This window comes from Anolis sagrei, chromosome Y (assembly GCF_037176765.1).
Source record: "Anolis sagrei isolate rAnoSag1 chromosome Y, rAnoSag1.mat, whole genome shotgun sequence".
Classification (NCBI taxonomy): Eukaryota; Metazoa; Chordata; class Lepidosauria; order Squamata; family Dactyloidae; genus Anolis; species Anolis sagrei.
The window spans coordinates 78,792,320-78,819,655 of NC_090035.1; the positions used below are offsets into that span (position 1 = coordinate 78,792,320).

The 27,336-nt window shown below is 41.5% G+C and overlaps 1 protein-coding gene across 1 annotated transcript; it reads right to left on the reverse strand.

Moving 5' to 3' along the window:
- Positions 1 to 2,196: 2,196 nt before the first annotated feature.
- Positions 2,197 to 20,837, reverse strand: LOC132781139 (mRNA decay activator protein ZFP36-like). The gene is made up of 2 exons (XM_060785125.2): positions 20,680 to 20,837; positions 2,197 to 6,323 (listed from the first exon to the last, which is right to left on the reverse strand). Exons 1-2 carry the CDS (start codon positions 20,713 to 20,715, stop codon positions 5,268 to 5,270), a joined length of 1,092 nt encoding a protein of 363 aa, XP_060641108.2. The 5' UTR covers positions 20,716 to 20,837; the 3' UTR covers positions 2,197 to 5,267.
- Positions 20,838 to 27,336: the final 6,499 nt, after the last annotated feature.

Sequence of the window (27,336 nt, forward strand, 5' to 3'; positions counted from 1 at the left end):
TTCGTGAGCATGAGAGGCAAGTGTGCAAAGCATCAGTTGCACGGGTTACCCTTCCATGGAAAATTGGGCTGTAGAAGAAAGGCAGCTGCCCTGGCTCAATGCTATGGGAATGTTTGGGATCTGTAGTTTGGTGAGGCTCAAGCAACAGGGAAATGGCCTTTCAAAACTACAGCTGCCAGGACTCCACACATATGGGAATGTTTGGGATCTGTATTGGAATGTGTGCGATTTGTAGTTTGATTAGACTAAAGTAGCCGACTAAAGGCCTTGCACAACTACAGCTCCCAGGACTCTACACATATGGGAATGTTTGGGATCTGTATTGGAATGTGTGTGATTTGTAGTTTGATTAGACTAAAGTAGCCGACTAAAGGCCTTGCAAAACTACAGCTCCCAGGACTCTACACATATGGGAATGTTTGGGATCTGTATTGGAATGTGTGTGATTTGTAGTTTGATTAGACTAAAGTAGCCGACTAAAGGCCTTGCAAAACTACAGCTGCCAGGACTCCACACATATGGGAATGTTTGGGATCTGTATTGGAATGTGTGCGATTTGTAGTTTGATTAGACTAAAGTAGCCGACTAAAGGCCTTGCAAAACTACAGCTCCCAGGACTCTACACATATGGGAATGTTTGGGACCTGTAGTTTGGTGAGGCCAAAGCAGCAGGCTAATGACCCTGCATAACTATAACTTCCAGGGCTTCATTCATATGGGAATGTTTGGGATCTGTAGTTTGATGAGGCTCAAGCAGCAGGCTAAAGGCCTTTCAAAACTACAAGTCCCAGGACTCCACATATATGGGAATGTTTGGGACCTGTAGTTTGCCGAGGCCAAAGCGGCAGGGAAAAGGCCTTTCAGAACTACAACTCCCAGGACTCCACACATATGGGAATGTTTGGGACCTGTAGTTAGCAGCAGGCTAAAGACCCTGCAAAACTATAACTCCCAGGACTCCATACATATGGGAATGTTTGGGATCTGTATTGGAATGTGTGTGATTTGTAGTTTGATTAGACTAAAGCAGCCAACTAAAGGCCTTGCAAAAGTACAGCTCCCAGGACTCTACACATATGGGAATGTTTGGGATCTGTTGTTTGGTAAGGCCAAAGCAGCAGGCTAAAAACTATAACTCCCAGGACTCCACACATACTGGAATGTTTGGGATCTGTATAGGAATGTGTGGGATTTGTAGTTTGGCGAGGCCAAAGCAGCAGGGAAAAGGCCTTTCAGAACTACAACTCCCAGGACTCCACACATATGAGAATGTTTGGGACCTGTAGTTTGGTGAGGCCAAAACAGCAGGCTAAACACCCTGCAAAACTGTATCTCCCAGGACTCCATACATATGGGAATGTTTGGGATCTGTATGGCAATGTGTGGGATTTGTAGTTTGATAAGGCCTTGCAAAACTACAACAGCATTCCATACCTATGGGAATGTTTGGGATCTGTATGGGAATGTGTGGCATTTGTAGCTAGAGGCCTTGCAAAACTACAAATTCTGGTACGTTGGATTTGGGCAATTCATGCTCTCTCAGCCTCAGAGGCAGTTGGAATACTGGCTTTGGGCAGGTCACACTCTCTCAGCCTCAGAGGCAGCTGGAGCATTGGCTTTGGGCAGGTCACACTCTCTCAGCCTCAGAGGCAGCCTGAGCATTGGCTTTGGATAGGTCACACTCTCTCAGCCTAGTTGGGAGTGTTGGCTTTGGGTAGGTCACACTCTCTCAGCCTCAGAGGCAATCAAAGCATTGGCTTTGGGTAGGTCACACTTTCTCAGCCTCAGAGGCGGTCAGAGCTTTGGCTTTGGGTAGGTCACACTCTCTCAGCCTCAGAGGTGGTCAGCACATTGGCTTTGGATAGGTCACTCTCTCTCAGCCTAGTTGGGAGTGTTGGCTTTGGGTAGGTCACACTCTCAGCCTCAGAGGTGGTTGGAGCATTGGCTTTGGGCAGGTCACACTCTCTCAGCCTCAGAGGTGGTCAGCACATTGGCTTTGGATAGGTCACTCTCTCTCAGTCTAGTTGGGAGTGTTGGCTTTGGGTAGGTCACACTTTCTCAGCCTCGGAGGCGGTCAGAGTGTTGGCTTTGGATAGGTCACACTCTCTCAGCCTTAGATGGTTAGCACAGGATTAGGACTCTTGCAGCCCAGGGTTCACACCTTGTAGTTAACATGAAAAGATCACAAACATGTCATATGTTTCCGAAGCTTCATATTTATTGATTTCCAATAATAATCATCAGCTGCGCCATTATTCATCCGCAGTTCTCGATCAGAAAAGGAATACCAAGAAGCACTTGTCCTTTTTTAATTTTTCGAACAGAGGATAAAAAGAGAAAGCAAAACGTTTTCTCGACACAATCAATCATTTCTTTAATAAACACTGTTGTCGTCGTTTTCCATACTTCACGCACACAATATATAGAGAGAGACCTCAATGTCTTCATTTATATATATATTATATTATATTATATATTATCTTGGAATATTAGAAAAAGATAAATACATATAAAATCTGAATAAATAAGGATTTATAAATAGTTCAGGTTTTGGTTTCGCGCTTTGCCTGGCGACAAAGTAAACATGGAGGGTTTATCTCTTTTTGTTTGTTTCCTTCAGAAAAAACAATACATACACATAGGAATCCTGCAAATTACTTTGACTGACATTTATGAAAGGAAATAAAAGATGGACTTTACCCTCCTTTTCTCTCCTTTTTCGTGCGACTTATGGCCGCATCGATCGGTGATGTCCACCAGTGCAAAACTATTCACTGAAGCCCAAATTTTGCTTTGTTTACATATTGCAAACTCTTCCCAAATCTTTATTTTTTCCCCCCTTATGGAAACTTGCACTGAATTAAAACAAAAGTCAAGGCAACCACAACATTCTCAAATCCCTTCGGTAAAAGAGGAAGGAAGAGGAGGGTATTTATTCACAGTACGATTTTTAAAAACCAGCCATTTAATGGTAATTGGTCGCCAATTCCTCCCTCCCTCCCAAACTTTGCATAAGTTTTTCTGCCTCCGTGGAAAGGGAAAAAAACAAAAACAAAGATTATGCTACATACACTGTAAAAAAATAAATAAGGCTGTCATGTCGAAGGCTTTCGTGGCCAGAATCACTGGGTTGTTGTATGTTTTTTCAGGCTATATGGCCATGCTCTAGAGGCATTCTCTCCTGACATTTCACCTGCACCCTAGTGAGGATCCTTGCAATAGATGCAGGTAAAACGTCAGGAGAGAATGCCTCTAGACCATGGCCATATCGCCCGAAAAAACCTACAACAACCCAATAAATAAGGCTGCCTAGTTTTCCCAAAGAGGCGTGGGTTCTATTTTGCAACGCTTAGGCACAAAAAAAGGATTCAAACGGAGAGGCGATGTTTTTCATTCCCGGCCTCTTTCAGCACAGCGAAGGAGGGCGTCTACACTATAGAATGAACACAGTTTGGTTCCATTTTAAACTGCTACGGCTCAATGCTAGGAGTTGTAGTTTTGCAAGGCCAAAAAGTGCAACTCCAACTCTTTGGATTCCAAAATATTGAGCCCTGGCACTTTTAAGTGGTGCCAAACTGTATTCAATGCACCCAAAGAGTCCAATTTGTGTGTGTTTTCACCACGAATATGGCACTGCGAGGAAGGAGACCAGCTCCACTCTCACCATTTTTCATATCCAGGTTAATTCATTTTATAGGCATTTATAGTTAGGAAACAGGGCAGATCAATGTATTGTTGAAGGCTTTCACAGCCAGAATCACTGGGTTGTTGTAGTTTTTTTTGAGTGATATGTCCATGTTCTAGAGGCATTCTCTCCTGACGTTTCGCCTGCATCTATGGCAAGCATCCTCACGACCTCTGAGGATGCTTGCCATAGATGCAGGCGAAACATCAGGAGAGAATGCCTCTAGAACATAGCCATATCGCCCGAAAAAACCTACAACAACCCAGGGCAGATCAATCACTGGCTTAGGCCAGGGCTGGAATGATGCAAGTCTCCAAAAGTTGCCAAACTATATCTCCCATCAACCAAGGGCAAGGGATGCTAGGTTAGGCTCATGGAGGTCTCAAATTTCCTAGATGAGGTTGACATAAGAGGTGCAGTAGTAAAATTATCTGGTTTTCAAATGAGAAGATGGGACTCTTATGGCTGATTGGCAACAGACAGCCAAAATGCTCAACCATCCCATCTCCTCGTTATCTCCAATTTCTGCTCCTCTGTCAGAACTTTTCCAAGTTTTTCTGTGTCTAAGGAGATAGGAAATTGCAAAGTAGCAATCTCAGTTTGCTGGTGCCAAAGGATAAAAATAAAGTCGTATATTTTGGGAACCTAACCATTGCACCACTGTCTCCAAAAGTCTCCAAAAGTTGCCAAACTATATCTCCCATCATCCAAGGGCAAGGGATGCTAGGTTAGGCTCATGGAGGTCTCAAATTTCCTAGATTAGGTTGGCATAAGAGGTGCAGTAGTAAAATTATCTGGTTTTCAAATGAGAAGATGGGACTTATGGCTGATTGGCAACAGACAGCCAAAATGCTCAACCATCCCGTCTCCACGTTATCTCCAATTTCTGCTCCTCTGTCAGAACTTTTCCAAGTTTTTCTGTGTCTAAGGAGATAGGAAATTGCAAAGTAGCAATCTCAGTTTGCTGGTGCCGAAGGATAAAGGAAAGTCGTATGTTTTGGGAACCTAACCATTGCACCACTGTCTCCAAAAGTCTCCAAAAGTTGCCAAACTATATCTACCAACTTGACAACAATCAGCCAAAATGCTCAACCATCCCATATATTTTGGGGACCTAACCATTGCACTACTGCGCTGGGAAGAAAAGTTTGGGCAACACGTTGGAGGAAAAGCAAGATATGGATCGTTCTTCTAAAGCCAACTACGTTGCAAACCAGAGCCATAAAACATTTTTCCTCTCTTGGGAAACAAGGTCCTGCTTAAGGCACTGAATCTCGGAGAAACACAAGCAATTGGGTTTTTCTGAAAGGCACTCGAGAGACTCGTAAGGCAGGAACGTGCGATTTCGGGTCTGCCACAAAGTGCATTGCTGGGAATCGGTGTGAAAAAGACCTGCTCCGAAGATGCCGCCTGGGCATCGACCGGGAAGGATGGTTCATCCTATAGAGACATTAAATACCAAGCTAACTGGAAGAGGCCACCTGGGCCTCAACCGGGAAGGATGGTTTATTATAGGATCGCCCGCTATAGACAAACAGGACAGCTAAAACTCAATGGGGACAGAACCCCACTCGAATCTGGCTCACTCGGAGACGGAGATCCGGTTGAAGATGGGCAAGCGGTTGGCGCCGCTTGCCGTGGGCCCGCCGGGGGCTTGTATATCGAACACGGGCGAGTCGGAGCCGCTGAGACTGCTGGAGCTGCTGTAGGACTCGGGGTCGGAGAGCGAGTTGGAGGACGGGGTCCTTGGCAAGAGGGAGGACGGCGCAGTGGTGAGGGTCCCGGGAGCGGCGGAGAAGTAGTCTCGATGGTTCGCGAACGAGGCGGTGTTCGGGTTGGTCTTCCCGCAGCGGCAGGAGCAGCAACCTCCGGACGTCGTCCCGGAAAGTAAGGACAGAGGGTCTGAGTTCAGGTGGCTGAAGGTCGGGGAGAGGAGGTCGCCGGAGGAGGCCGGCGGAGGCGAAACTGAAGGCGCTCTGGTGAAGTTGGACGGATCGGGAATGCCGGGCAATGGGGGTGACCGGCGGTTGGCCGGCACTCCGGAGTAGCTGACGCTTTGGCGCAGGAGCTGTGGCGAGGAGGATGCTGAGTGGATTTGGGCCTCCTCCGGAGAGTGGATGAAGTGGCAGCGGGCACCGTAAGGGCACGCGCCGTGGAGGTAGAACTTGTGGCACAGCTCCGTCTTGTACTTGGGGTGGCGGCTGACGGAGCGCAGCTCGGCGGACCCGTGAGCGAACTGGCACTTGGCGCCGTACTTGCACTTGCCCGTCTCGCTGAAGGTGCGGCACAGCTCCGTCTTGTAGCGGGACGAGGAGGAGAGCGGTGTTGGGAAGGTCAAGGAGGGCAAGCGGAGGGGAGGGAAGCCCGGCGGAGGCGGAGGGGCGACGGCCTTGCCCTCGATGAGGCTGACCGAGCGGTCGGGGCGCAACGGCGGGCGCCGGAGGGGGTCTCCCAGAGGGCGGAGCTGCTCCACGCTAGGGGTCCAGTGGCTTCGCAAGGGCCAAACCAGAGAAGGGTCCCCACTGCTGCTGCTGCTGTCATAAGAGGTGGCCACGTCCGAGGAGCACGCAGAGTGGCGCCGGGAGAGTTGGGGACCCGAGAAGTCCAGCTCTTCCCTCAGCGACAGGTTGAGCAGGTTCTGCAGAGGAGGAGGAGGAAATGGAGAGGTATTAGCCACGAAAGACAAAGGCCCTGGGTTTCCAAAACAGAGGACAGCCAACCTTCCACATATTAGGACATTGAATGTGCCACAAGTTCTACCTGGCTTCAAACTACAAGAGAGGAGATTCCATCTGAACATGAGGAAGAACTTCCTGACTGTGAGAGCCGTTCAGCAGTGGAACTCTCTGCCCCAGAGTGTGGTGGAGGCTCCTTCTTTGGAAGCTTTTAGGTTTCCAAAACAGAGGACAGCCAACCTTCCACATATTAGGACACTGAATGTGCCACAAGTTCTACCTGGCTTCAAACTACAAGAGAGGAGATTCCATCTGAACATGAGGAAGAACTTCCTGACTATGAGAGCCATTCAGCAGTGGAACTCTCTGCCCCGGAGTGTGGTGGAGGCTCCTTCTTTGGAAGCTTTTAGGTTTCCAAAACAGAGGACAGCCAACCTTCCACATATTAGGACATTGAATGTGCCACAAGTTCTACCTGGCTTCAAACTACAAGAGAGGAGATTCCATCTGAACATGAGGAAGAACTTCCTGACTGTGAGAGCCGTTCAGCAGTGGAACTCTCTGCCCCGGAGTGCAGTGGAGGCTCCTTCTTTGGAAGCTTTTAAACAGAGGCTGGATGGCCATCTGTCAGGGGTGATTTGAATGCAATATTCCTGCTTCTTGGCAGAATGGGGTTGGACTGGATGGCCCAGGAGGTCTCTTCCAACTCTTTAATTCTATGATTCTATACGTGTTCTTTGGAAATCTATCGGTCATCGAAGTCTTTCATGGCCAGAATCACTGGGTTGTTGTAGGTTTCTCAGGTTATATGGCCATGTTCTCGAAGCATTCTCTCCTGGCGTTTTGCCTGCATCTATGGCAAGCATCCTCAGAGGTTGTGAGGTCCTGCCATAGATGCAGGCGAAACGTCAGGAGAGAATGCTTCTAGAACATGGCCATATAGCCCAAAAAACCTACAACAACCCAATCTATAGGTCCTTCAGCCCAACCCGAGAAGACCTAGAGAAGAACACACATGGGTCCTCCAGCTTGAAAAACCTACAACAACCCAATCTATAGGTCCTTCAGCCCAACCCGAGAAGACCTAGAGAAGAACACACATGGGTCCTCCAGCTTGAAAAACCTACAACAACCCAATCTATAGGTCCTTCAGCCCAACCCGAGAAGACCTAGAGAAGAACACACATGGGTCCTCCAGCTTGAAAAACCTACAACAACCCAATCTATAGGTCCTTCAGCCCAACCCGAGAAGACCTAGAGAAGAACACACATGGGTCCTCCAGCTTGAAAAACCTACAACAACCCGATCTATAGGTCCTTCAGCCCAACCCGAGAAGACCTAAGAACACACATGGGTACTCCAGCTTGAAAAACCTACAACAACCCGATCTATAGGTCCATCAGCCCAACCCAAGAAGACCTAGAGAAGAACACACATGGGTCCTCCAGCTTGAAAAACCTACAACAACCCGATCTATAGGTCCTTCAGCCCAACCCGAGAAGACCTAGAGAAGAACACACATGGGTCCTCCAGCTTGAAAAACCTACAACAACCCAATCTATAGGTCCTTCAGCCCAACCCGAGAAGACCTAGAGAAGAACACACATGGGTCCTCCAGCTTGAAAAACCTACAACAACCCAATCTATAGGTCCTTCAGCCCAACCCGAGAAGACCTAGAGAAGAACATACATGGGTCCTCCAGCTTGAAAAACCTACAACAACCCAATCTATAGGTCCTTCAGCCCAACCCGAGAAGACCTAGAGAAGAACACACATAGGTCCTACAATATGAGTCCATTTCAGCATACAAAGCACTTTTGCATCGTTGCAACCAGGCCTTTTGTTTGGACTACAACTCCCAGCATCTCCCATTTTTTCTCCAGCATTGTCTAACCAGAAAGCTCAGGAAAAGTCTTATTTCTGGCCTACAACTCCCAGCATCCCCTAAGCAGTGTGTACAGAACTCTTTTCCTTGGACTACAGCACTCCATTAATCAAACAAGAAGGGAATAGAGAGAAATTGACGAACTTCCCAGTCAGTTTCGGCAAAAGCAAGGTGCCGCAGGAAACCTTGGGTCTCAACCAAGATCTCACTACTTCTGAGGATGCTTGCCATAGATGCAGGCGAAACGTCAGGAGAGAATGCCTCTAGAACATGACCATATAGCCCGTGACTTCTCTGGTTGAAGTAGTCTGCAGTGCCTTTCATGTTCATCTAATCACCTCTCAACAAAAGATTGCCCCAGCACTGCCAGGCCATTATATGCTAATCAAGGTGGTCAGTTGAAACATTCACACCTAGCTCCAACAGACAAGGGTTCTTTGTCCCACCCTGGTCATTCCACAGATATATAAACCCTTTTTCCTAGTTTCCAACAGACCTCACTACCTCTGAGGATGCTTGCCATAGATGCAGGCGAAATGTCAGGAGAGAATGCCTCTAGGATATGGCCATATAGCCCGGAAAAAAACCTACAACAACCCAACCAAGACATTAAAGTTGAATAATAATAATAATGCAGACTCTCAATTCACCGGCCAATTCGTAATAGCAACTCTCGAGTAATCAGAAACTACATCTAGCAATTTCTCCATGGATGTTAGTTAAATTGAGAGTCAATAACAACAACAACAACAACAACAGGTATTGTATAGACCCCCTGGTGGCGAAGCAGGTTAAACCGCTGAGCCGCTGAGCTTGCTGACTGAAAGTTTGGCAGATTGAATCCAGGGAGCAGGGTGAGCTCCCGCTGTTAGCCCCAGCTTCTGTTTCCAATATGAGCTCTCAAGCAACCGTGGTTCAACTGAGAGTCTACAATAATAATAATAATAATAATAATAATAATAATAATGTAATGGGGGAACCTTTACTTTTTTATAGTATGGAGTCGAATATGGGTTAGACCTATTTCTAATAGGAGCTCTCAAGCAACCGTGGGTCAATAATAATAATAATAATAATAATAATAATAATAATAATATATGGATCATTGATGTTGCAATCCCAGGCTACAGCAGGATTGAAGAGAAACAACTGAAACGATACAAGATTGAACTGCAAAGACTTTGGCACAAGACAATCAAGGGGGTCCCAGTGGTGATCGGCACACTGGGTGCAGTGCCTAAAGACCTTGGCCTGCACTTAAACACAATTGGTGCTGACAAAATTACCACCTGCCCGCTGCAAAAGGCTACACTACTGGGATCTACACACATTATTTGCCGATACATCACACAGTCCTAGACACTTGGGAAGTGTCCGACGTGTGATCCAATACAACAGCCAGCAGAGTGACCTTACTGTGTCTTGTTATGTTTATAATAATAATAATAACAACAATAATACCAATGTTAATAACTCTCAATAATAATAATAATAATAATACCAATACGAATAACTCTCAGTTATTATTATTATTATACCAAGACAAATAACTCTCAGTCATTATTATTATTATTATTATTATTATACCAAAATGAATAACTCTCAGTCATTATTATTATTATTATTATTATTATTATTATTATACCAATACAAATAACTCTGTCATTATTATTATTATTAATATTATTATACCAAAATGAATAACTCTGTCATTATTATTATTATTATTATTATACCAATACGAATAACTCTCAGTCATTATTATTATTCCAATACGAATAACTCTCAGTTATTATTATTATTATTATTATACCAATACAAATAACTCTGTCATTATTATTATTATTATTATACCAATATGAATAACTCTCAGTAATAATAATAATAATAATTATTATTATTATACCAATAAGAATAGCTCTCAATTATTATTATTATATCAATACGAATAACACTCAGTCATTATTATTATTATTATACCAATATGAATAACTCCCCGTTATTCTTATTCTTCTTCTTATTATTATTATTATACCAATACAAATAACACAGTCATTATTATTATTATTATTATTATTATTATTATACCAATACAAATAACACTAAGTAATTATTATTATTATACCAATACGAATTACTCTCAGTAATAATAATAATTATTATTATTATTATTATACCAAACTCTGTCATTATTATTATTATTATTATTATTATACCAATACGAATAACTGTCCTTATTATTATTATTATATCAATACAAATAACTCTCAGTAATTATTATTATTATTTATACCAATATGAATAACTCTCAGTAATAATAATAATAATAATAATTACTATTATTGTTCCAATACGAATAACTCTCAGTAATTATATTATTATTATTATACCAATACGAATAACTCTCAGTTGTTATTATTATTATTATTATTATTATTATTATTATTATTCCAATATGAATAACTCTCAGTTGTTATTATTATTATTATTATTATTATTATTATTATTATTCCAATATGAATAACTCTCAGTTGTTGTTGTTGCTGTTATTATTATTATTATTATTCCACCAATACAAATAACTCTCCGTTATTATTATTGTTGTTGTTATTATTATTATTATTATTATTATTATTATTATTATTATTATTATTATTCTGCCTGGCTTATGTACCCTCCCCATGTGCACCCCCTTTGATGTCCTTCTGAGCTCCGAAATGTCGCAGCCGAAAGGGGTTAAACCCAAAGCCAGGCTTCTCTAAACCAAACAACCGCAGGGAGAGAAAAGGGATGAGGTCAGGTCTTTTAATATCATCGCCTTGCCGGTGTTATTTTTGAAGGCGTTCATCCTGGTGGGGCTGCAAAACCCACACCGCAGAGCCAGCAAGGCAGGGCGGAGGTGGCGCATACAGGCGCCCCATTGCATCACTGGGGTATGTTGTGCATGTACATACATACATACATATATATGTGTGTGTGTGTGTGTGTGTGTGTGTGTGTGTGTGTATATATGTATATATATATATATATATATATATATATATATATATATATATATACACACATACATACACATACACACACACACACACACACACACACACACACACATATATGGGAGATACTTTGGGTCCCAGTCCTGGGAGAAAAGTGGGGAATAAATATAATAATAATAATAATAATAATAATAATAATAATAATAATAATGTATTATTATTATTAATTATTATTATTATTATTATTATTGGGTTGTTGTAGGTTTTTTTCCGTCTAGAGGCATTTTCTCCTGACATTTCGCCTACATCTATGCCAAGCATCCTCAGAGGTAGTGAGGTCCCCTAGAAGCATTCTCTCCTGACGTTTCGCCTACATCTATGGAAAGCATCCTCAGTGGTAGTGAGGTCCTCTAGAAGCATTCTCTCCTGACGTTTCACCTGCGCCTATGGCAAGCATCCTCAGAGGTAGTGAGGTCCTCTAGAAGCATTCTCTCCTGACGTTTCACCTGCATCTATGCCAAGCATCCTCAGAGGTAGTGAGGTCCTCTAGAAGCATTCTCTCCTGATGTTTCACCTGCATCTATGCTAAGCATCCTCAGAGGTAGTGAGGTCCTCTAGAAGCATTCTCTCCTGACATTTCGCCTGCATCTATGGCAAGCATCCTCAGAGGTAGTGAGGTCTGTTGGAACTAGGAAAAAGAGTTTATATATCTGTGGAATGATGTCCAGGGTGGGGCAAAGGACTCTTGTCTGCTGGAGCTAGGTGTGAATGTTTCAACTGACCACCTTGATGGCCTGGCAGTGCCTGGGGCAATCTTTTGTTGAGAGGTGATTAGATGTCCTTGTTTGTTTCCTCTCTGTTGTTTTCCTGTTCTAATTTTAGAGTTTTGGTTTTTTCCCGTCTAGAGGCATTCTCTCCTGACGTTTCGCCTGCATCTATGGCAAGCATCCTCAGAGGGAGTGAGGTCCTCTAGAAGCATTCTCTCCTGACGTTTCACCTGCATCTATGCCAAGCATCCTCAGAGGTAGTGAGGTCCTCTAGAAGCATTCTCTCCTGATGTTTCACCTGCATCTATGCTAAGCATCCTCAGAGGTAGTGAGGTCCTCTAGAAGCATTCTCTCCTGACGTTTCGCCTGCATCTATGGCAAGCATCCCCAGAGGTAGTGAGGTCTGTTGGAACTAGGAAAAAGGGTTTATATATCTGTGGAATGATCACGGTGGGGCAAAGGACTCTTGTCTGCTGGAGCTAGGTGGGAATGTTTCAACTGACCACCTTGATTAGCATATAATGGCCTGACAGTGCCTGGGACAATCTTTTGTTGAGAGGTGATTAGATGTCCTTGTTTGTTTCCTCTCTGTTGTTTTGCTGTTCTAATTTTAGAGTTTTGGTTTTTTTCCGTCTAGAGGCATTATCTCCTGACGTTTCACCTGCACCTATGCCAAGCATCCTCAGAGGTAGTGAGGTCCTCTAGAAGCATTCTCTCCTGATGTTTCACCTGCACCTATGCCAAGCATCCTCAGAGGTAGTGAGGTCCTCTAGAAGCATTCTCTCCTGATGTTTCACCTGCATCTATGGCAAGCATCCTCAGAGGTAGTGAGGTCCTCTAGAAGCATTCTCTCCTGACGTTTCGCCTGCATCTATGGCAAGCATCCTCAGAGGTAGTGAGGTCTGTTGGAACTAGGAAAAAGGGTTTATACATCTGTGGAATGACCAGGGTGGGACAAAGGACTCTTGTCTGCTGGAGCTAGGTGTGAATGTTTCAACTGACCACCTTGATGGCCTGGCAGTGCCTGGAGCAATCTTTTGTTGAGAGGTGATTAGATGTCCTTGTTTGTTTCCTCTCTGTTGTTGTGCTGTTCTAATTTTAGAGTTTTTTTTAAATACTGGTAGCCAGATTTTGTTCGTTTTCATGGTTTCCTCCTTTCTGTTGAAATTGTCCACATGCTTGTGGATTTCAATGGTTTCGCTGTGTAGTCTGACATGGTGGTTGTGAGAGTGGTCCAGCATTTCTGTGTTCTCAGATAATACGCTGTGTCCAGGTTAGTTCACCAGGTGGCTGACTTCTCTGGTTGAAGTAGTCTGCAGTGCCTTTCATGTTAATCTAATCACCTCTCAACAAAAGACTGCCCCAGGCACTGCCAGGCCATCAAATGCTAATCAAGGTGGTCAGTTGAAACATTCACACCTAGCTCCAGCAGACAAGAGTCCTTTGTCCCACCCTGGTCATTCCACAGATATATAAACCCATTTTTCCTAGTTCCAACAGACCTCACAACCTCGGAGGATACTTGCCATAGATGCAGGCGAAACGTCAGGAGAAAATGCCGCTAGAACATGGCCATATAGCCCAAAAAAACCTACAACAACCCAGTGATTCCGGCCATGAAAGCCTTCGACAATACATTATTATTATTATTATTAAATCCCTTTCAAAACGGATGCAAGTTGGGAGAAGCAACCGGTTTGTGACGCGGCGACAGGAAAAACCTGTCTGTCTGTCACATCGCGCTAAAACAATATTCCATATGAACTGGGCTGTCATAAGGGATGACAGGCAGGCAGCGTTCTGCTTGTCCAACTTCCTAGGGTTCCTAAGGATGATGGTATTTAGTGTCTTCTCCGTTCTCCACTCAAAACAAATTCAATTTCCTAGGGTTTTTAAAACAGGGATGATGGGATTTAGAGTCTGTTTATTCTCAACTCAAAACAAAATCAACTTTCTAGGGTTTTTAAGGGGATGATGGGATTTAGAGTCTTTCTGTTGTCTGCTGAAAACAAGTTCACCTTCCTATGTGTTTTAGAGAGATGATGGGATTTGGAGTCTTATCTGTTTTCCACTCAAAACAAATACAATTTTCTAGGGTTTGTAAAGGGATGATGGGATTTAGAGTCTTATCTGTTCTCCACTCAAAACAAGATCAACTTCCTAGGGGTTTTTTAAGGGGATGATGGGATTTATAGTCTTTCTGTTCTCCACTCAACAGATCAACTTCATAGGGTTTTCTTTTAAGGGGATGATGGGATTTGGAGTGTTTTAATGGGGATGACAGGATTTAGTCTTGTCTATTCTCCACTGAAAACATGCTCCTTTTAAATGGATGGGATTTGGAGTATTTTAATGGGGATGATAGAATTTAGAGTCTTGTCTGTTCTCAGTTGAAAACATGTTCCCTTTAAATGGATGATGGGATTTGGAGTGTTTTAATGGGGATGATGGGATTTAGTCTTGTCCATTCTCCACTGAAAACATGCTGCCTTTAAATGGATGATGGGATTTGGAGTATTTTAATGGGGATGATGAGATCTAGCCTTGTCTGTCCTCCACTGAAAACATGTTCCCTTTAAAGGGATGATGGGATTTGGAGTCTTAACCAGTCTTGTCCGGTCTCCACTGTAAAAACGTTCCCTTTGAAGGGACGATGGGATTTGGAGTCTTAACCATTCTCCAATGAGCTTGCTAAGGTTTCTTTAGAGACGGTGGGATTTGGAGTGTTACCTGTTCTCTGCCCAAAACATATAAAGGGACAATGGCATTTAGAGTGTTGTTTGTTACGGGATCACATTACCCATTATCCACTGAAAACATGTTCCACCTTATATAGGGTTTTTTGTAAAGACGGTAAAGGGGATGATGGGATTTGGAGTGTTACCTGTTCTCTGCCCAAAACATATAAAGGGACGACGGCATTTAGAGTGTTGTTTGTTACGGGATCACATTACCCATTATCCACCGAAAACATGTTCCACCTTATATAGGGTTTTTTGTAAAGACGGTATTAGGGATGATGGGATTTGGAGTGTTACCTGTTCTCTGCCCAAAACATATGAAACTTTTTAAGGGATGATGGCATTTAGAGTGTTGTTTGTTACGGGATCACATTACCCATTATCCACTGAAAACATGTTCCACCTTATATAGGGTTTTTTTTTGTAAAGACGGTATTGGGGATGATGGGATTTAGAGTGTTAACCCATTCCCTGCTGAAAATGTGGGGATTTTTAAGACGGATGATGGGATTTGGAGTGTTACCTGTTCTCTACCCAAAACATATGGCATTTAGAGTGTTGTGTTATGGGATCACATTACCCATTATCCACTAAAACATGTTCCACCTTATATAGGGTTTTTTGTAAAGATGGTATTGGGGATGATGGGATTTAGAGTGCTAACCCATTCCCTGCTGAAAATGTGGGGATTTTTAAGACGAATGATGGGATTTGGAGTGTTACCTGTTCTCTACCCAAAACATATGGCATTTAGAGTGTTGTTTGTTACGGGATCACATTACCCATTATCCACCGAAAACATGTTCAACCTTATATAGGGATGATGGGATTTAGAGTGCTAACCCATTCCCTGCTGAAAATGTGGGGATTTTTAAGACGGATGATGGGATTTGGAGTGTTGCTTTGCGGGAAAACACGTCCATTATTATGAGGCTGAACATGTTTTCAGTGGATAATGGGTAATGTGAGAAATGTAAGAAAATGTAATGCAAGAAAAGCTAAAAAACTGATGCAACGAAGGGAGGAAAGAGGGAAAAAAACGAACGAACAAGGGCCGGCTTGTTTTTCGAGCAGAAAACATTCTCGAGGAGGAAAAAATACGAAATGCGGTTCGCTCCAGGAAGTCGGGTTGGAGTAAACAGGAAGAGACCGGCTTTTTGGGGGGACCGAGCCCGGAAAACCACCGCCTTTGCAAATATGTTCCTCTATATCGCTCTATCTCTCTCTCTGTATGTATGTACAAAGAACACGCAGATTTGCATTTCTGAACCAACCGCCGGCTTTCCAGAAACCGGTCCGGTTTCATTTTCCTGGAAATTGCCTCCCCAATGTGTATTCAGGCTTTTTTGTACACAGAAAAGATTGGCATCTACACTGCGGAATTAATGCAGTTCTGTACCACTTTGAATTGCAGTGTCGCAATAGGATGGAATCCTGGGAGTTGTAGTTTAACTATTCACTTGGGGAAAAAGTGGGGTATAAATGATAATAATAATAATAATAATAATAATAATAATAATAATAATAATAATAATATAGTAAATTCAATAACAAACATAATGAACATAATATTATAAATATAATAATAATAATAATAAATGCAATAAGAAATATAATAATAATAATAATATAGTAAATACAATAGCTTAATAATATTATAAATATAATAAATGCAATAAGAAATATAATGGGAAATATAATAATAATAATAATAATATAGTAAATTCAATAACAAACATAATAAACATAATATTATAAATATAATAATAATAATAAATGCAATAATATAATAATAATAATAATATAGTAAATACAATAGCTTAATAATATTATAAATATAATAAATGCAATAAGAAATATAATGGGAAATATAATAATAATAATAATAATAATAATAATAATAATATAGTAAATTCAATAACAAACATAATAAACATAATATTATAAATATAATAAATGCAATAAGAAATATAATGGGAAATATAATAATAATAATAATAATATAGTAAATTCAATAACAAACATAATAAACATAATATTATAAATATAATAAATGCAATAAGAAATATAATGGGAAATATAATAATAATAATAATAATAATATAGTAAATTCAATAACAAACATAATAAACATAATATTATAAATATTATAATAATAATAAATGCAATAAGAAATATAATAATAATAATAATATAGTAAATACAATAGCTTAATAATATTATAAATATAATAAATGCAATAAGAAATATAATGGGAAATATAATAATAATAATAATAATAATAATAATATAGTAAATTCAATAACAAACATAATAAACATAATAATATTATAAATATAATAAGAAATGCACTAAGAAATATAATGGGAAATATAAAATAACCATAATAATAATAATAAAGTAAATACAATAACAATCATAACATAATATTATATATATATTATAATAATAATAAGAAATACAATAAGAAATATAATGGGAAATATACAAATAAGCATAATATTAATATAGTAAATTCAATAACAAACATAACATAATAATATTATAAATATTATAATAATAAATGCAATAAAATATAATATATAAATAAGCATAAATTAAAATAATGAATATAATAAATATAAATACATGAACAAATATAATAAACATATTATAAATATTATAATAATAAATGTAAGAATAATAAATATTACAAATATAATAAATATAAAAATAAGCATAATATTAAAAATAATGAATATAATAAATATAAAAAGCTTAATAAAAAGCTTATAGAAAAATAACAAATAGAATAATAGTAATAATAGTAATTTTAATAATAACTGCAGTACAACTCCTAGGAGTTGTAGTTCTAATAAGGGCCCACCAGTAATTATAATAACAATATATATATATATATATATATATATATATATATATATATATAATAAATATAACAATAAATATAATAATAAATGTAATAATTTAATAATATAATAATCATAATAAATATAATAACAAACATGATAAATAAGTTTAATAAAAATAATGAATATAATAATATAATAAACTTAATAATATATAGAATCATAAATAGAATAACAACAACAACAACAACAACAACAGCAGTTTGAGGACCACTGAACTAAATGTAAAGGGACCCTGAGAGTTGTAGTTCTACTAAAGGCACACCAATAATAATAATAATAATAATAATAATAATAATAATAATATCAGATTGAGGACCACCGAACTACATGAAAAAGGATCCTGGGAGTTGTAGTTCTACTGGGGGAGCGGAATGCAGTTTGACAGCACTTTAACGGTATGGGATTCCTGAGAGTTGTAGTTCTGACAAACTGCATTTACGCTATAGGCATGCCCTTAGTGAAACTACAACTCCCAAGATCCATTGAGCTAGGGCAGTTTAAAGTGGCGTCAAACGGCATTCATTCCATAAATGTAGACGGACCCCAGGCCCCAAAAGCTGCTAAAATGAACCAGGGCAATCAACCAGGTTCCTTTGGGAAACTACAGTTCCCATAATCGCCGAGTCTAAAGGAATCGTATTTGACTTTACAGATCACAGCCAAAGTTCCCAGAATCCCCGGCAGTGTTGATATACAGAAAGCTAAGCTCCTTCCTTGAACAACCAAGACTAAAGAAACCCAACCTCAAATGGCTTCTGGGAGTTCTAGTTTTCAAAGTACTGCAACTGAATAGAAACAAATGGAAAGATGGGCCTGGAAGTGAAAGAAAGTTGGGAGGAAAAAAACCAAACTTTTCTTGGGGTGACAAACCCCAGAATCCACCTCTCTCTTGGGAATCTGGGATCTGTAGTTTTCCAAAGGAGTATTTCCCTCCCTCCCACTCTAAAAAACCCTTCCTTGGACTACAATCTCCTTTGTCTCTTGGGAGTTGTAGTTTCAACTATCTTCATAAACAATTAGAAATACAGCAAAGATTCACACGTATTCGCCATCAAAACCTTCGGGGGACCTTTTCCTTGGACTACAAACCCCAGAATCCTGGGCTACACAGGATTCTGGGAACTGTAATTAAATGGGAAGGAATCTATGATAAATAAAAGGAAAAAGCTCAGATCTGGAAGCAAGAAAAATGATTTTTTTTCGGGAGGGGAAAGGAAACCCTTTCTTGGACTCCAAGACCCATTATCCAGACAGGAAATGGGGATGGAGGGATTTGTAGTCCAAGAAAGAGATGGGATTCTGAGGATGGAAAGCTTTTTTGGGAGGGAAATAATCATTTCCTTGGACTACGGAAACCATTCCTTGGATTCCAAGTCCCATAATACATGGCAGGAAATTGAGATGCTGGGATTTGTAGTCCGAGAAAGAGATGGGATTCTGAGGATAGAAAGCTTTTTTGGGAAGGAAATAATCCTTTCCTTGGACTACGGAAACTCTTCCCTGCACTCCAAGTCCTATAACCCATAGCAGGAAATGGGCGTGATGGGATTTGTAGTCTGAGAAACAGACGGGATTCTTAGACTGGAAAGTTTTTTGGGGGGTGGGTGTGAATCCCTTTCTTGGACTCCTTTTTTGGGGGGGAAATAATCCTTTCCTTGGACTACGGAAACCCTTCCCTGGACTCCAAGTCCCATAATCCATGGCAGGAAATTGAGATGCTGGGATTTGTAGTCCAAGAAAGAGATGGGATTCTGATTATGGAAAGCTTTTGGGAGGGAAATAATCCATTCCTTGGACTATGGAAACCCTTCCTTGGACTCCCAAGTCCCATAAGCCATGGCAAGAAATGGGAGTGATGGGATTTGTAGTCTGAGAAACAGACGGGATTCTTAGGCTGGAAAGCTTTTTTGGGGGTGGGAATCCCTTTCTTGGACTCCTTTTTTTGGGGGGGGGAATAATCCTTGAAACCCTTCCTTGGACTCCAAGTCCCATAATCCATGGCAGGAAATTGTTATGATGGGATTTGTAGTCCAAGAAAGAGTTGGGATTCTGTGGACGGAAAGCTTTTTTTTGGGGGGGGGGGTGAAATAATCCCTTTCTTGGAGTACAGAAACCCTTCCTTGGACTCCAAGTCCCATAATCCATGGCAAGAAACTGTAATGATGGGATCTGTAGTCGAATAGAGAGATTATTCTGAGAATGGCAAACTTGGTAGGGAAAAATATATGAAATTCTGTGGATGGAAAGATTTGGGGGGGGGAGAGGAAATAATCCCTTTCTTGGAGTACAGAAACCCTTCCTTGGACTCCAAGTCCCATAACCCATGGCAAGAAACTGGAATGATGGGATCTGTAGTCGAATAGAAAGATTATTCTGAGAATGGTAAACTTGGTAGGGGAAAATATATGAAAAAAAATGATTCGGACTTTAAGACCCAGAATCCGGGGGGAATGGGAGATGATGGGATTTGTAGTCCAAAAAAGAGGATAGAAAGCTATTTTTGGAGGAAAACAAACCTTTCCTTAAGACTCCAAGGAGGAATAAAGAGGAGGATGGGCCTTGGGCGGACTTTAAGACCCAGAATCCGGGGGGGAATGGGAGATGATGGGATTTGTAGTCCAAAAAAGAGGATGGAAAGCTATTTTTGGAGGAAAACAAGCCTTTCCTTGAGACTCCAAGGAGGAATAAAGGGGAGGATGGGCCTTGGGTGGACTTTAAGACCTATAATCCGGGGGAAATGGGAGATGATGGGATTTGTAGTCCAAAAAAGAGAGTGGAAAGCTATTTTTGGAGGAAAACAAACCTTTCCTTGAGACTCCAAGGAGAAGTAAAGGGGAGGATGGGCCTTGGGCGGACTTTAAGACCCAGAATCCGGGGGGAATGGGAGATGATGGGATTTGTAGTCCAAAAAAGAGGATGGAAAGCTATTTTTGGAGGAAAACAAACCTTTCCTTGAGACTCCAAGGAGGAGTAAAGGGGAGGATGGGCCTTGGGGGTTGCAAGAAGGGAAAGCACTGACCTCGTAGAGGGTGTTGACGTCCAGAATGGAACTCATCCCGCTTTCGTCGCGCAACAGCTGTCCTGGGCAAGGGGGGGCGAGTGGTGGGTTCCAAGGCAGCCCCCTTTGCTTTTTCCCTGGGCTGGTTTCAATTGGGGCAACAGAGCAGGAGTCGGGTTATTTATCAAACCCGGATGGACTCCTCCCCCGAAAGGGAGGGAGGGAGGACAATGAGCTCATGGGGGAGCCTGCGCGTGTGGACACGCCCCCAATCCGGATTAAAGCCAGTTTGGTCATGGGAGGGGCCGGCAGGGAAAGGGAAGGAAGGAAGGAAGAGGCCCAGAGAGAGAGGGAGAGAGAGAGAGGCTGGGCTTCAGTGGCTTGGGAAACAAGGCTATGTTTTACTCCAGTCCACTTTGATTCCAATTGAATTCCTTTCTCTTGGGATTTATAGTTCACCTACAATCAAAGAACATTCTGAACCCCACCAGCGATGGAATTGGACCAAACTTGGCACACAGAACTCCCATGACCAACAGAAAATACTGGAAGGGTTTGGTGGGCATTGACCTTGAGTTTGGGAGTTGTAGTTCACCTACTTCCAGAGAGCACTGCGGACTCAAACAATGATGGATCTGGACCAAACTTGGCACGAATACTCAATATGCCCAAATGTGAACACTGGTGGAGTTTGGGGGAAATAGACCTTGGCATTTGGGAGTTGTAATTGCTGGGATTTGTAGTTCACCTACAATCAAAGAGCATTCTGAACTCCACCAATGATGGAATTGGACCAAACTTGGCATACAGAACTCACATGACCAACATGTTTTACTCCAGTACACTTTGATTCCAATTGAATTCCTATAGAACATTCCTTTCTCTTGGGATTTATAGTTCACTTCCAATCAAAGAGCATTCTGAACCCCACCAGTGATGGAATTGGACCAACATATCTCTCATAACCAACATAAAATACTGGAAGGGTTTGGTAGGCATTGAGCTTGACGTTTGGGAGTTGTAGTTGCTGGGATTTATAGTTCACCTACAATCAAAGAGCATTCTGAACCCCACCAACGATGGAATTGGACCAATCTTGGGACACAGAACTCCCATGACCAACAGAAAACACTGGAAGGGTTTGGTGGGCATTGACCTTGAGTTTGGGAGTTGTAGTTCACCTAAATCCAGAGAGCACTGCGGACTCAAACAATGATGGATCCGGACCAAACTTGGCACAAATACTCAATATGCCCAAATGTGAACACAACACTGGTGGAGTTTGGGGAAAATAGCCCTTGGCATTTGGGAGTTGTAGTTGCTGGGATTTGTAGTTCACTTACAATCAAAGAGCATTTTGAACCCCAACAGAGATGGAATTGGACCAAACTTGGCACACAGAACTCTCATGACAAACAGAAAATACTGGAAGAGTTTGGTAGGCATTGACCTTGACGTTTGGGAGTTGTAGTTCACCTACATCCAGAGAGCATTGCAGACTCAAACAATGATGGATCCGGTCCAAACTTGGTACAAATACTCAATATGCCCAAATGTGAATACTGGTGGAGTTTGGAGAAAAAATAGACCTTGGCATTTGGGAGTTGTAGTTTCTGGTATTTATAGTTCACCTACAATCAAAGAGCATTCTGAACCCACCAATGATGGAATTGGACCAATCTTGGGACACAGAACTCCCATGACCAACAGAAAACACTGGAAGGGTTTGGTGGGCATTAACCTTGAGTTTGGGAGTTGTAGTTCACCTACATCCAGAGAGCACTATGGACTCAAACAATGATGGATCCGGACCAAACTTGGCACGAATACTCAATATGCCCAAATGTGAACACTGGTGGAGTTTGGGGAAGATGGACCTTGATGTTTGGGAGTTGTAGTTGCTGGGATTTATAGTTCACCTACAATCAAAGGGCATTCTGAACCCAGTTATGGAATTGAACCAAACTTGCACACATAACTCCCACAACTGACAGAAAATACTGAGAGGGTTTTCGAATTTTTCCAAACAGCACTTTCAGGATGATGGGAGGTGTAGTCCAGCAACTCCGGGACAAGATGGATTACCATCATCCAGTTTGGGGGGGGGGGGGGGTTGGAAAAAAGGCGATGCAGGTTTGCAAAGGCCTAGGCATGTCTGAGCTCCATTTCCCATGTTTGGGAGGGAGGAAAAGCCAAAGCCTTGGGAAAAAAGCCAATGCAGAGATAAAGAAATCAAAACATATCCAAGCTGTGCTTCCAGGATGATGGGAAGTGTAGTCCGCCTGGGAAATGGAGCCCAGCTATTCCTAGGCCTTTGCAAACCTGCATTGCCTTTTTTCCAAGGCTTTGTCTTTTCCTCCCTCCCAATTATAAATAAATAAATAATAAATGCATTTATAATAATTAATACTTATTAATAAATTATTATTATTATTGAATGGATAAATAATAATAAAGTATTATTATATTTATTATAAATAAATGCATTTATGATAAAGAAATAATAAATGCATTTATAATAATTGATACTTATTATTAAATTATTACTATTATTCAATTGATAAATTATAATAAAGTATTATTATATTTATTATAAATAAATGCATTTATTATAAATAAATAATAAATGCATTTATAATAATTGATACTTATTAATAAATTATTATTAGTAAATTGATAAATGTATAGTAAAGTATTAATAGATTAATAAATCAATTTATTATAAAGTAATACAATAAATCAATAATAAATTTATAATAATACATATTAATAAATTGTTGTTGTTAATAGCCCAGCAACTCTTCTCCTTTGCAAACCTTGCTAAAATCTCTGCACTTCCAGGATGTTGGCTACTCTTTTGTGTTTTCCTCCTTTGACATGGCTTTTTTCCAAACAGCACTTTGAGGATGATGGGAGGTGTAGTCCAGCAACTCAGGATGAGATGGACTACCATCATCCAGTCTGGGGGGGAGGAAAAGCCAAGGCCCTGGAAGAAAGCTGATGGCTGTTTTGCAAAAGCCTAGGAATAGCTGGGCTCCATTTCTCAGGTAGACTACACCTCCCATCATCCTGTTTTGGAGGTTTGCAAAGGCCTCCCATCATCCTGTTTGGGAGGGAGGAAAACCAAAGCCTTGGAAAAAAGGCGATGCAGATTTGCAAAGGCCTAGGAATGGCTGGGCTTCATTTCACAGGTGGACTACACCTCCCATCACCCTGCTTGGGAGGTTTGCAAAGGCCTCCCATCATCCTGTTTGGGAGGAAAGCCAAAGCCTTGAAAAAAAGGCAATGCAGGTTTGCAAAGACCTAGGAATAGCTAGGCTCCATTCCCCAGGCAGACTACACCTCCCATCACCCTGTTTGGGAGGTTTGCAAAGGCCTCCCATCATCTTGTTTGGGAGGGAGGAAAGCCAAAGCCTTGGGGAAAAGACAATACAGGTTTGCAAATGCTTAGGAATGGCTGGGCTCAATTTCCCAGGTGGACTACACCTCCCATCCTGTTTGGGAGGTTTGCAAAGGCCTCCCATCATCCTGTTTGGGAGGGAGATAAGCCAAAGCCTTGGGAAAAAGACAATACAGGTTTGCAAAGGCCTAGGAATGGCTGGGCTCCATTTCACGGGCAGACTACACCTCCCATCACGCTATTTGGGAGGTTTGCAAAGGCCTCCCATCATCCTGTTTTGAAGCCAAAGCCTTGGGGAAAAGGCGATGCAGGTTTGCAAATGCTTAGGAATGGCCGGGCTCAATTCCCCAGGCAGACTACACCTCCCATCATCCTGTTTGGGAGGTTTGCAAAGGCCTCCCATCATCCTGTTCGGGAGGGAGGAAAGCCAAAGCCTTGGAAAAAAAGGTGATGCAGATTTGCAAATACTTAGGAATGGCTGGGCTCCATTTCCCAGGTGGACTACACCTCCCATCATCCTGCTTGGGAGGTTTGCAAAGGCCTCCCATCATCCTGCTTAGGAGGTTTGCAAAGGCCTCCCATCATCCTGTTTGGTAGGGAGGAAAAGCCGAAGCCTTGGGAAAAAAGGCAATGCAGGTTTGCAAAGGCTTAGGGATGGCTGGGCTCCATTTCCCAGGTGGACTACACCTCCCATCATCCTGCTTGGGAGGTTTGCAAAGGCCTCCCATCATCCTGTTCAGGAGGGAGGAAAAGCCAAAGTTTGGAAAAAAGGTGATGCAGGTTTGCAAAGGCCTAGGAATGGCAGGGCTCCATTTCCCAGGTGGACTACACCTCCCATCATCCTGCTTGGGAGGTTTGCAAAGGCCTCCCATCATCCTGTTTGGGAGGGAGGAAAAGCCGAAGCCTTGGAAAAAAGACGATACAGGTTTGCAAAGGCCTAGGAATGGTTGGGTGGACTACACCTCCCATCATCCTGTTTGGGAGGGAGAAAAAGCCGAAGTTTGGAAAAATTGTGATGCAGGTTTGCAAAGTCCAAGAAATAGCTGGGCTTCATTTCCCAGGTGGACTACACCTCCCATCATCCTGTTTGGGAGGTTTGCAAAGGCCTCCCATCATCCTGTTTGGGAGGGAGGAAAGCCAAAGCCTTGGAAAAAAGGCAATGCAGGTTTGCAAAGGCTTAGGAATGGCTGGGCTCCATTTCACAGGTGGACTACACCTCCCATCATCCTGGAAGCACAGCTTGGATCTGTTTTGATTTCTTTGATTTCTCAGGTGACTCATTGCCGCCTCTCGAACCCGTCCCTTTTCCCTGAAGTTGGCAGAACCAGCCCGAACTTGAGGAAGGAAAGAAGGAAGGAGAAACGTCAGCGGGAAATCAATTGCACATTTCCCAGAGAAGCTTAACTTTTTTTTTCAAAAAAGCAAAACAAAAAGCCTCGTATCATATGTTTACGGTGGAAAGAGTGACTCGGTTGAGTTTCTATTGCTGCTTGGCTAACCGTGACTACAGAGTTTCTGTGATTCTGTTTTCTTTTTGAGCTCCTCTTACAATAATATTCGCTCAGGACGGAATAAAAAAGAAACATGACTCAACAACAACACGTGAATGACACAGATCCACTTCGAAACCAAGAAAGAAGGCAGAACATACATGGAGAGTGCGTCTACACTGTAGAATGAATGCAGTTTGACACCACTTTGAGTGTGATGGGAGCCTGGGACTTGTAGTTTTGCTAAATCAGTGTGGATTCATACAATCCAGTTCAAAGCAGATAATCTAGATTCAGGAACCGAATTATATGGCAGTGTGGATCCAGCCTAGGACTTTAGGCTGGATCAAAAGGCCAAAAGAATCCTGGTGCCTCGTTGAACTACAAATCCCAGGATTCCATAGCACTGAGCCTTGGATTATATGATGTATTATATGGATTTACCCTGACCATATAATGAATTAAATGGCTCTTCGCTGACCATATAATATAGTATATGGGTCTTCAATGACCAAATAATGAATACTATATAATCCAATATATAGGTCTATGCTGACCATATAATGCATTATATGGGTCAACGCTGGACACCTAATGCGTTACATGGATCTACACCATCCATATAATGCATTATATGGGTCTATGCTGACCATATAATGCAATATATGGGTCTATGCTGACCATATAATGCAGTATATGGGTCTATGCTGACCATATAATTCAGTATATGGGTCTATGCTGGCCACCTAATGCACTATGTGGATCTACATTGAGCATATAATGCATTATATGGGTCTATGCTGGCCACCTAATGCATTATATGGATCTACACCACCCATATAATGCAATATATGGGTCTGTGATAACCATATAATGCAGTATATGGGTTTATGCTGACCATATAATGCATTACATGGGTCTACACTGGCCATACAGTACAATGTATAGATCTCTACTGCCCATATAATGCCGTATATGCTGAACATATAATGCATTATATGGGTCTATACTGGCCATATAGTGCATTATATAGATCTATGCTGGCCATATATTGCAGTATATGGGTCTACTCTGACCGTATAATGCATTATATGGGTCTACACTGTACATATAATGCATCACATGGGTCAACACGGGCCATATAATGCATTACATGGGTCTACACCCATGCAGGCCATATAATGCAGTATATGCTGAACATATAATGTATTATATGAGTCTACACTGGCCATATAGTGCATTATATAGATCTATGCTGGCCATATAATGCAGTATATGGGTCTATGCTGACCATATAATGCATCACATGGGTCAACACTGGCCATATAATGCATTACATGGGACTACACTAGCCATATAATGTATTACATGGGACTACACTGGCCATATAATGCATTACATGGGACTACACTGGCCATATAATGCATTACATGGGACTACACTGGCCATATAATGCATTACATGGGACTACACTGGCCATATAATGCATTACATGGGACTACACTGGCCATATAATGCATTACATGGGACTACACTGGCCATATAATGCATTACATGGGACTACACTGGCCATATAATGCATTACATGGGACTACACTGGCCATATAATGTAGTATATGGGTATATGCATCATATAGGTCTACACTGGCTATATAATGCAGTATGTGGGTCTATGTTGTCCACATAATGCAATATATGGGTCTATGCTGACCATATGTATTATATGGGTTTACACTCTCCATATAATGCATTATATGGGTGTACGCTGACCACATGATGTGTGATATG